Raw genomic sequence first — 12,589 nt, 5'->3', positions numbered from 1 at the left:
ACCCTTCCAAAACCCTACCCACTTACCTTCAAAAACGAAAATGAAAAAAAAAAAAAACAAACTCAGGACGCTAAGCTGTGGATGGCGCGTCCTTCATTAGGACACTAATGTGGGGATGGCGCGTCCTTCATTGGGACACCAGGCTTTGGATGGCGCGTCCCACTCACAGAAAAGGACCAGAGCATTTCGGTTAATTTTTCCTCAGGTAGGATGTTTTGGTGTATTTGACTAATGACTGGTGCAGTTTGAAAAAAAATTCCGCATTTGTTCTTCGATTTGGAGAATTTACTATTAGACCTGATTGTATTTGGCTAACGACAAGGTTAGAAGTCAAATCATTACGTGAAACTTAATCATTATAAGGCATGTTAACTTTTGGTTCATCCTCATTTGAATTGTTGTCGTTGTTTTGGTTATTGTTTCTTCTTCTAGCCATATTTGTGGTCATTTGACGTCAAAGTTAGATAAATTTTAACTTACTAGTACTATTTATAACTATTAAGTTCCACCAGACGTGCCAATTTGTTGACCTTGATATTTATCACTCCGAACAAATGAATTTAATGATCAATCTATAACTTGAATTATATCTTTTAGGGTTCTTAGTCAATAGATTTGCGATAACAATTTTTATAACCTTGTAAGTAAAAGTGAAATAAAATGGTTGTATTAAATTTAAAAGGGTGAGTTTCATACATAATTTAGAATATAGTAGGTAAGAAACTAAGAAGTGTATATCTTTTGTTTATTAGGCAAGTTTGTTTATTGGAAATGAATTGTCTAAACTTGAACTAAAGTTTTCTATTTGGAGAAAACTTATAAACCGTCTACGATTCTACATGTAAATCACTTGTCTTTGTCACCTATCTTTGAAAACCTTATAATCTTATCAACTTGAATATTCAAAATTTGTATGGAAGACTCTTTTTTTACCGTCTTTAAATAATAATTTGAATTTGAGTTTTCCAATCCCCTCTCAACTTGCTTAAGTTAAATCACTCGATTATGTCTTAACCGTAGATCTAAACTGTAGAGAAAAATAAAATTTTACATATAACAATACTAACATTATTTGACTAAGATAATACTAATTTGTAACTGATATATCATTAAGTTTTTTTTTTCCTTGTAGATTTCATTAAGCTTTAATTTTGTAGTTTTTTTTGGTGGATAGAAAGCTTTATTTTAGTGGTTAGATATAGTAGATTGATACATTAAGCCTTTATAAAAAAATATATAGATAAGTGATTACGTTGGTAATCACGAACGCATAAACTATTTTAGAATAAGATCATCTTATTTGCCTAAAAAGAAAAGGTTATATTTTTTCTGGTTAAGAAAGAAAAAGTTATTTTATTCTCCTTCAACAATTCACAGTCTGATACGTATCTAATTCACGGTTAAATATTTTTAGCACATGAATTAATTAATGTTACTAAGGGTCACAGTGAACACACGAAGGTCACTCCATGTGAGGCTGTTATTAGAAGTAAATAAAAAACAGCAAGTGAATAACAAACTAGTAGTATGATTTAGCGACAAAACAAACACCCGTCAATTACTTTGCAGTTAAAATTGATCAGAAAAGCAGAAACTAGAGGGGACATACATGGAGTTAAAATTTGTAGAAATGCTCCTATTATCTCTCATCTTCTCTTCGCAAATGACTGTTTTATGTTTTTCAAAAGGCGTTGGTTATGAAGAACATTCTTGCTACATATGAAGAGGCCTCCGGTCAATCCATCAATTTGCAAAAATCTGAATTCTATTGTAGCCGTAATGTTGCTGCTTCTGTTAAAGACTCTGTTGCATCCATCTTAGGAGTGCAACAAGTATTAGGAACTGGTAAATATCTTGGGCTCCCGTCGATGGTGGGTAGGAGTAGAAAATCCACTTTCAAGTTTATCAAAGACAGGATTTGGAAAAAAATAACTTCTTGGAGCAGTAAATGTTTATCTCAAGCAGGCAGAGAGATTTTAATCAAATCGGTCCTACAATCAATCTCATCCTATGTTATGAGCATATTTCTAATTCCATCCTCCCTTTGTGATGAGATTGAGAAGATGATGAACTCGTTTTGGTGGGGACATAACAAGGAGCAGTCTAAAGGTATTCATTGGTTATCTTGGGATCGTTTGTCAATGCCCAAGAATATGGGTGGCTTGGGGTTTAAAAGTATTAGTGCTTTTAATTATGCAATGCTCGGAAAACAAGCCTGGAAATTCATGACTAATTCAGGTAGTTTAATCACTCGTCTTTTCAAAGCTAGATACTTTCCTAGAAGTGATTTTCTTCAGTCTAGCATTGGTCACAACCCAAGTTATGTTTGGCGAAGTATTTGGAGTGCAAAGTTCATTGTTCGTGATGGTTACAAGTGGAGCATTGGGCCAGGTCACAATATTTCTATATGGGACCAACAATGGCTTGTTAATGGTGCTGTGATTTCTAAGCCACCGAACTTGGCAGATGAACTTCACCAGCTGAATGTTTCAGACCTGTTTGGTGATGATGGTAAGCATTGGGATGTTAATTTAGTGAATTCTTTGTTTGATGCCTCAGTTGCAGATATGGTGTTGAGAACCCCTCTTTTCAATTCAGTTAATCATGATAAGATAATTTGGAGACATGAAAAGGATGGAACATATTCCGTCAAGAGCGCTTATCGACAATGCGTTGAGAATATCCTTGATACAACTCATCTTCAAGTTTCTGGTAACTGGAGTTTTCTTTGGAAAGCTAGAATCCCTCCTAAAATTAAAAATTTCATTTGGCGTCTGTGTAGAAATTGTGTTCCAACTAGAGCTCGCCTTAACCAAAAGGGTGTTAATTGCTCTGATATGTGTGTGCTATGTAACGAATTAGTTGAGGATAGTACACATCTTTTTTTCTATTGCAGGAATAGCATTCAAATTTGGCAGAGGTGTGGGTTGTGGCATCAAGTTCAACATTCCTTAAACACTACTACAAGTGTATCTGGATGTGTGCTTGAACTAGCACAACATATGGCAGCAGACCACTTTTCACTCTTCTCAGTTTTGCTTTGGAGTATTTGGCAACATAGGAACAATAAATTGTGGAGAAATGAAGTAGAATCGGTCAATGTTGTGTGTGATCGTGACATTAATCTCTTAACAAGTTGGAACCAAGCACAAGAAATGAAACAAAAGCAAAGTAGAATTCAACCAACTATAGCGGGTACTAGGTGGTCCAAACCATCTATTGGAAGGTACAAATGCAATATAGATGCATCCTTCTCCACTATTCTCAACAAAGTGGGTATAGGAGTATGCGTTAGAGATGATCAAGGAAGTTTTGTACTTGCTAAGACGGAATGATTCTCTCCAATTATGAATGTGGACATTGGTGAGGCGTTGGGATTGTTGCATGCCATGAAATGGATTCAAGATTTACAACTGGAGCATGTGGATTTCGAGCTTGACTCACAAATTGTTGTAACTAAATTTCATAGTAAGAATAGAGATGAGTCTGAGCTTGGTGATATTATTAAGGACTGTAGGACCATGTTTAACACACATTTTAGAAACTCTCGGGTTGAGTATGTTAGGAGACAAGCCAATGAGGTCGCTCATGTATTAGCAAGAGAGGCCACATCCTTAGCTAGTTTCCACATTTTCATTGATGTTCCCCTTTGTATTTGTGATATTATTATGAATGAAATGGAGTAGATACTTTACGTTCAAAAAAAAATTACTTTGCAGTTGAACTCTGAATTATTAGACCCTCATATTTTTAAGAATTTGAGAGTTAAAACAAAAAAGAAAATCAGTCAATCAAGATAAGAGCAATCTCCGCCGAATTCCAACCGAGAAAGCGCCGAATTCCAACCGAGAAAGCAATCTTCGTCTGAAACATTCGCCTAGTCAATCAAGGTTTTAGTGATCTTAATTCTCTCATGTTAATGACGAAGATTCTGGAAACAAAATTTTCTTGTATTCTAATAACATTCATCTTAAATTTTGAAAAATTAACTAACAACATTCTACAAACATGTACGATAATGGTTTCTTTTAGTTCGATAATGACTTGTACCACTAGCATAGAGTCTAGCTATATATATGCCCACTATCGATAGTCCAGGCTCTCCACAAGTACTCCTTCTCAAGAAGGACTCGAGCAAACAATCTCTAACTTAATATCTTTCACTATACAGATTTTACTGACTTGAATATCAGAGTATTTATGGATACAATTTTTATCTTCTCTAACAGCTAACAACTTCAACCTTGACTTGGCATGTTCAACACGACCACCACCGTCCACCGTAAGATCAATACCCTATATTTAAATAAAAATCTCTAAATAAACAATTATTTTAGTGTAGTTAATTAAATATTAACCGTACATCAATCAAAATTAGTTTGGCTGGTATCCACTCGAAAATAGTGGAATTTATGTGGGACTAGTAATTTATTACCTACATTCTATGAAGGCTTAAAAAAAGAAAGCATTTGTTGATATGAACATAATTCAGTTGATAGAGACATCATATTATATGTGCAGTGGTAGGGATTCGAATCCAAAAATTTTCACTAAGAAGAAGAAAACATTCGCTATTCAACATATAATAGACTTTTTTTTTGTTGAATAAAGAGAGCAAAGCCCATCATATAATAGACTTTTATCTAGTACTATTCAACACCAATAAACTCTTAGAATAAACGGGGGTTACTTTTGTCGTCCTACTAGTTACTCAAATATTATCCGCTATTTAAGTAGCTGACGACATTTTTTTTTTCAAAATTTCTAATTTTATAACATTCACTATGTGTAAAAACAAAGCGCGCGAGTAATCAGTAGGGTGGTAAAAATAGCTCCCATAATAAACAAAGACACCAATAAACTAGGGGTGATCGCGGTGCGGTTTGGTTCGGTTTTGAGCATAAAAGTCATCCTAACCGTGAGATAAAAATGCATGCGGTTCGGTTTGGTTCGGTTGATTTTTAAAAAGTCATCCAAACCAAACCAAACCAAACCAATGCGGTTTGAATCGGTTCGGTTGGTGCGGTTTAAAACATAACGATTGTACCGAACAATTTTAAGCATAAAAAAAAATAAAAAATTGAAGTTCCAAAATAACATTGTAGTACTAACAAAAATTATTTATCCAAAATAACATTATAGTAACTTACAATTTTAAATATATAAAAAAATTGAATTTTAAAAATAACATCACGGTACCAATAAAATTTATTTATTTAAAATAACATTACAACACCAAAATAAAATTTCAGTACAAAAAATAAAAACAACTTGAAGTTCGATTAATTTGGTCGACTGACTTGGTAATTGGGCATGTATATTGGAATATAAATATATTTTCTTTTACGATATTGGAATATAAATATATAATAGTAACTTAATGCGGTTTTTGCGGTTATCCGCGGTTTTTGCGGTTTTTGCGGTTTGCGGTTTTGCGGTTTGCGGTTCAGTAAGAAAGCCATCCAAATACATCCAAACCAAATGCGGTTTTTGCGGTTTTCGGTTTGGTTTGGTTCAATTTGCGGTTTTACTTTTGGATTGATTCGGATACGATCACCCCTACAATAAACTATGTGCCAACAAATTTCATCAATTCCAAAAAAAAAAAAATTCATTAATTAATTCATTTAACTATGTGCTAACAAATTTCACGCACGCATAAACTTTTATAAATTAGTGATCACATTGGTAATGACGCACGCATAAACTAGTAGTATTTTAGAAGTTATTTTATTTGCCTAAAAAGTAAAAGTTATTTTATTCTCGTTTAACAATTAACAATCTGATACGTATCTAATTCATGGTTGAAATTTTTTAGCACATAGTTAAATGAATTAATTAATGCTACTAAGTGTCACAATGAACACTTGAAAATCACTAACCGAATGGTTAATGACTCTGAGTCACCCACTATGACTATGTGAGGCTGTTATTAAAAGTAAATAAAAAATAGCAAGTGAATAAAAAAGTTTTCCTACTACTTGTATGTGACTATGTGTGATAAAGTGTCCACAATAATGAAGGTGTACATATGAATAAGAACCCTATAATTCACTAATTAAATACTTGATACATAAGTAATGTACTATTATTGTCATTGACATCGATTTCATTAGTTGCATTATTGGTAGCCATACATAAATATTTTATTAATTTGGCTTATCACACGCCTTGTTTTGATGATTTACACCCCCCCGTGTCCTTAGGTGCCTTTTTCCATGGGATAATTCATCCATAATTGGTCCCCTCATCTTTGTTTGTACTCTTCTTCGTCTGTTCTCGAAGGAACCACTTCATTAGAAATGATTTTTTTATGAGATGGAAAATAAAAATAAATAAAATAGGAATAAGAAAATAAACTAAGTTTGCGGAGAGCAACACACAACATCAACCTTCAACATGAGACTGAGATTAGGAGGACAACTATTCTTAATCTTTAAAGTATCGTTGGAGAAAGCTTCGGTTTTTACAACTCAATCGACATATTCCTTGTCCTCTCTAAGAGTATGCTGAAAAGAGACATTTCAATTCCCCTCATGGAGATAATGAATTCGTTGGATAAGTGGTGCATAAGGATGAAGTCGAGAAGTTCCATAAGAAGCAAATTAATGGCTAGAGTAGAATATGATTCAATGATAATATTTCTAAATCCTTTAGCTTGAACAATCTTAAAACCATTTAAAATTATGAAGTTCAATATATAAGAAAGTAGAGGTTCTAATAAAACTAGAGAATTCAAGCAATGAGTTAAGAAATGATAGTCTTTCTTAACTAAGTGCCCTTCAGATGGATAAAGATGCTAAATGTAATAGCCCGGGCCTCCCACCTCATGTATAGTAGGCGATCTGACACTGTACATCACGATATTCTCCACCCTCTTGGGGTTCAAGTACATGTTCAATCCATTCCCACTACCAATTGAGCTACTAGCCCAATTTGATAGTGGAAATGGATTGAACATGTACTTTAGGAAGTTCAATATAATTACAAGTAAAAATGACAAAAAAAAAAAAAAATACAAATTGATACTATATGAAGTTCAATATAATTACAAGTAAAAATGACAGAAAAAAAATGGCTAGTCACATCAAATTCGGAACAAATTACGAGTTATCGGAATGAATCAAGATCCAATCTTCAATCCAAAACCCGTCTCTCGGGATTCATGATTTTACTAATTTTATTATTATTTATTGGTGTATTCTTATTGGAGATATAGTTACATCATGCGAATGAATTTGATACCGTCTGATGCTAATGTTTCAATTATCTTTCAGCGGCGACAATTCCCTTTACGTGTTTGTTTTACAATGACGATTAATAAAGTCAAGGTCAAATTTTAGCTCATATTGATTTGTATTTTCCTAAATCTATTTTTATACATAGTCACTTATATGTTGCAGTTTCTCATGTTTTAAAACTCAAGTCGGGTCAAAGATTCTGATATTTATGTTAAATGCAAAATAACTTTTTAATTTGTAGTATAACTTTAATTAAATCTATCCATTTCACCTATGACTAGACTAGTTATTATCAAACAAAGTGAAGCTACTAGTGCAAAAATGACCAATGAAACGATAAACCCTTTATTGGACCACTGAATACTTGACTGATTAGGGTCCAAGTAAAGGTTGATCTCCTTTTCAAGCTTTGCTAACAAAATGAAATTGATTTGTGGATTAGATTTTCATACGGTCCCATACTTTCAAAAGTGATACACTACAAATATGAATAAATGGTTTTGGCACCACAAAATTTATTTTGTATTTTGCAGCATGAAAGAGATCAAAGTAATCACAAGAGCCTTACAATCCAAACAACTTGATGCATACCACCAATTCTATCCTTTGTTTTTGTGCAATGCAAGAAGAATGTTTGTCTTTCCAAGATACAAATTATTTTTGTTGGGAAATGTCATACTTTTGGCAAAAGGAGGTGCACCAAACGTTTCAAACCAAACTAGGATTGCACCAAAAGCAAGACAAAACAAAATAGGACTAGGAGTAAACTCATTAATAGAAATGTTTGAGCAATTTCAAGTAAATGATGATTTTTTCTTTCTTTGAGACCATTTTGTTATGGAATGTCGGCACATGTGAATTTATGGATGATGCTTTGTTTATTGGCATCTCATGCTGTTTGTGTCCAATCTTCTCTTATTTTTCTAATTTAACGGTTGTTGATTCATAAAGGAAAAAAAGAATAATGCATAAGAGAGAAAAAAAAAGATTCAATTGGCGAATGAACGGATTGTCAACACGATAACAAGTCCACATATACCAACAACTTCTTGCAACGAATGACAATAAGCATTAACAACTCTTTCGAGCCAAACAACCCAGCGTCAAATGGGTGAAAGACGAGGACGCACCAAAAATATAAGAAATAGAGCCGGCTCCCAAATGTTAGAATGAATAAGATCAAATGGTTCAACACTTCTAGTAAGACTCGAAAAAAAACTAGTTTGATTATGCTTAGAAAACTAACACATGTCACATTTTAAAGTCTCGACAAACTAACTATTCTGAAAACAATGATGAAAAAATCCCCTTCATTAATTGAAAATGAGGATGACCTAAACACTTATACTTAATCTATCGAGTCGTCTTTAACTAACAACAAATATGACCATAATAATAAAATTGAAATGCAAACTTTTGAAGCCACATCATTTACAATTTTCAAATGGAGTTTATGCTTAATTGTCTAGGTTAACCACAATAACAAAGTAGTTAGCAAGTTAACAGTGTTATTCAGTTTCTGACAAAACTACCAAGGTTGTTGACCTACTATATTCTGACATCATTGTTGAATAAAATCCAAGCTCAAAGCATGAGGAGCAAAAAGACAAGCAATGTTCCTTAAAAAAGACAAAAGTGCTTGAGCCAAAATCCAAAAAAGCATGGAGCTTATCTTTAGCAGCTATTTTGTATTTGCAGTTTGGTGCATGCACACATTAAGCCATTGATTTTCAAAAATTCAATGAAGCTATGAACGAAAAGTATTCAAAAGTAAGATCAATTGGTAATTGTAAACTAACAACTTTCTCATTCTTGATTTTCAATATTCCAAAGCTACAATTGGTTCTTGAAGGCATGAAACTATACTATACTAAAATGGGTATATATCACACTGTACAAACAAACATTCTCTACATTTTTAAACACTGTTTAGTCATGCTCTTTTTTCTTTCTTAATTTAACGACCGGAAGCTATGAACGGAAAGTATTCATAGGCACTCTTGGAATAAAAAATGCAGACACACAGTATTTATTCTTATACATCGAGTGAAAATTCGGGCGCTCTATTAGACCTTGACTCTTCAATCTTCGTGGCCACCTCTGACACTACAAGCTTGGTGAGAAACAGCCCTGCAATTAAAGCTGAACCCATCAACATTGTGAAAACTGCACTCCAGCTCTTTGCAGAGATGTACCCTGTTAATAAAGGTCCAATTGCAGCCCCTATTGAACCTGTTCCATCAATAATAGCCGTGACCGTTGCTAGAGCCCGTGAATTTCCTTTCAATGACTTGTGTGTTCCCAGGTCAGCCGAAACTGCAGTTGTTATAAGAGCATATGGCCCGTTTACAAACATACCAGTGACAAACATCAACGATCCATTTACAAGCAACGAAATGTGCCCATAACTTCGATAGAAGAAGAGAGCAGGGATTGCACAGTACATGAAACTTGCTGCTGTTATGGCTCTAGCATTTAAGCGGTCAGAAATGTGTCCGGCTAGAATTCCTCCGAGCACTCCTCCAACATCAAATAAAGTGGATAGTGATCCTGATGTCTCACTAGATAGATATTTTCCATCAATAGCTGCATTACAACGAGTATCAATTAGAAACTAAAGATTTTAATAATGTATATGTGGATTTATAATAAGGGCCTAATTTGCATTGACTTGTTTGAACTTATTTACCGACATAAATACTTGTGATTCGAAATAGCTTATAGCTTACACAAAAACAGTTTGTATAAACAATTTGAAATGAGTAAGAAAGTTTAATTACCTGTATGGCTAACATAGAATGGTAACCAATAGAGAAACGTGTATGCAACCAATTTGGCAAAGAACAAACAAAAAGCAAAAGGAGCAACCCCTGGAATTTTCCAGGCTTCGATGAACCCGACTGCTTTCTCTTTCTCTTCAGCAGGAGTCTCTTGCCTTAACAGAGATTCAGTGACATCATCTCCACTTTTCTTGGGACAACTATCATCATCTTCCTCAACTCCAGAAGATTCAGGAGAAACAGGCAAAATTAAGAAAACCACCAAACCGAGGAAAGACATAATTAACCCCGGCACAACAAAAGACCATCCCCATCCATATCCCAACATAGCAGATGCAATCAAAGAACCAGCAATGTTCCCAACAGAAGTATGAGCATTCCAAATTCCCATTATAAGCCCTCTCTTTCGCTTTCCAAACCAGTTACCTAAAACCGCAACTACCGACGGCCATCCAGTGGATTGAAACAATCCAGCTATCATTTGAACAACTAAATAGTAATAGAAATTGTGAATGTTTCCCCAAAACCCTAATCCAAAGAGCGAAGTGAAAACACCAGTTCCTATCATCCCAATAGTTAAAAAAATCCTTAAATTACACCTATCACCAAAATGTCCTGAAAAATACATCCCAAAAGCATAAACTGCAAGAAAAGCAACATCCAATTCACCAAGAAGGGACGTCCCGTCCGATCCATTAAACGGAGCCCAACCATCACCAAGGCTCCAAGAAAGCCTTGACTGAGTATGATTTGTTACTTCTAACCTTCTCAAAGGAAAGAAATTGAAGCCTAAATTGTTTTTTGACGACGACTGTGGATCAAGGACACTCTTTACAATACTTGTGGTTTTTCTAGTAGCATGATAACTAGCATAAGCTAAAAAAGTTACAATCAGAACAATTGCTTGGTGGGTTTTGTAGGAAACAGGACTTCCTTTTAAATACTGAAGGAATCTTATTCCAAGGAGTTTATTGCTACTCCTCTCAGCCAACACTTCTGCTGCTGAACCCATGTTCAACTAACAGGTTCAAGTTGAGTTTCACTTAACTGCAAAAAATTACAAAAAAAAACAAAAAAAAAGATTAATTAATAAGCAAGAATAAGCAATTTCTCTTAACCAAACATTAGATTCAGTTTCATTGATAACAATCTGATTATTACACCATAATCATTAATTAATCGATGAATATTCAAGTACTACTCCTCCAGTCCAGAAAATATTTACTTTTTAGATTGGTTATCTGAATTATATTGAAAACCAGGTACATGAGTTATTCAATTAACTGAAAAAAGTAAATTTTTCTTATAATAAGTATCGCATAGAGTAACCACTGATGCTAGAACTGACAATCGGGAGGGAACTGTAACCACCGGTACCATAACCGAATTCCGAACCAGATTAAACCGGAGATTAAACCAATAGTAAAAGCAAAAAAAAATATAGCAGAGAGTATAATTCATGCAAAAAAAAAAAACATTTTTTATATATATCAATCTAAAAGGATCTCAAAAATGCGATAAAATCATTTTTTTAAGATTTATTGAATAAGTTAGGGATAATTTAATCTTTGAGATAAAAAAAAAATAATAATCGATGAACTGAAAAAGGCAATAAATCTAGAAAAATAAGATATTGCAGGAGTTAACAAGAGTTTATATGAACTTTAAAAGTGAATTTGGAAAATAGAAAAAAAGAAGAAGAAAATCATCAGCATCGAAATTTTAATCATATTTTAAGCTTGAAAAGCAGAAAACAAAACGCAGAAACTGACGAATAAAACGCAAACCAGAAATCAAGGACTCATCGAACGAAGAACCGAAAGTGAAATAAATGAATTAAAATGAATAATAATAAAATTGAGAAAACCGAAAAGTAGAAAAGAAATGATCGTACCCGTGAAGAGAAAGTTAAGATTGTTCTGTTTCTCTGTTTCTCTGTTTCTTGTTATTACGTCGAAGATTCTATTGTACGAGTTTGAAGTGTTTGAGAGTAACGAAAAGTAACGAAACGAAGAAAAATTGATTAATCGCACTTCATACGCCAAGAGCGGCAACGTGTGAGTGTGGTTACTTATGCGTGATAATATTATTATTTTTATTTTTGATTTACTATTTTGCCCTTTAGTCGACACCAAATGCCGCGAATATGCTTGGCTTCCATGTTACCTTTATTTGACCAAAATGTCCTTGCACACCTAACTGCCTAACTCTCCGTTATTTTTTTTGTGAAATAATTAATTAGTCACTTTAATGAAATGAAACGCGTTAAGCTTATGCTAATGTAGTAATGTTATTACTTCTTGCTGTTCAACAATTAATTTCATTTTTCGTCAAAAAACAATTAATTTCATTTTATTTTATTTTATAATATTAATTTCATTTATTAGTTCAGCTCTCTTTTTTTTTTATTCATATCGCAGTATATATATGATTTTTAATAATATTTATTATTTTTTGGTTACATATTGATACGAAGTTTCTACTACCGTTAGTAATAATCAATTTTTGTTGGGAAACCCGTTGGGCATATGAGGTGGATTCTCCCCTCTCAGTTGAACTTTCTTTATA

General features: G+C 33.6%; 1 protein-coding gene across 1 annotated transcript; it reads right to left on the bottom strand.

Moving 5' to 3' along the window:
- Positions 1-9,025: 9,025 nt before the first annotated feature.
- Positions 9,026-12,141, bottom strand: LOC123920608 (putative glycerol-3-phosphate transporter 1). Its single transcript, XM_045972898.1, has 3 exons — positions 11,916-12,141; positions 10,022-11,068; positions 9,026-9,827 (listed from the first exon to the last, which is right to left on the bottom strand). Exons 2-3 carry the CDS (start codon positions 11,031-11,033, stop codon positions 9,277-9,279), a joined length of 1,563 nt encoding a protein of 520 aa, XP_045828854.1. The 5' UTR covers positions 11,034-11,068; positions 11,916-12,141; the 3' UTR covers positions 9,026-9,276.
- Between the last annotated feature and the right edge of the window lie 448 nt (positions 12,142-12,589).

Source organism: Trifolium pratense, linkage group LG4 (genome assembly GCF_020283565.1).
Source record: "Trifolium pratense cultivar HEN17-A07 linkage group LG4, ARS_RC_1.1, whole genome shotgun sequence".
In the NCBI taxonomy this organism is placed as follows: domain Eukaryota; kingdom Viridiplantae; phylum Streptophyta; class Magnoliopsida; order Fabales; family Fabaceae; genus Trifolium; species Trifolium pratense.
Note: the sequence above shows the minus strand (reverse complement) of the source record. Positions and strands in the feature narration are given on the sequence as shown.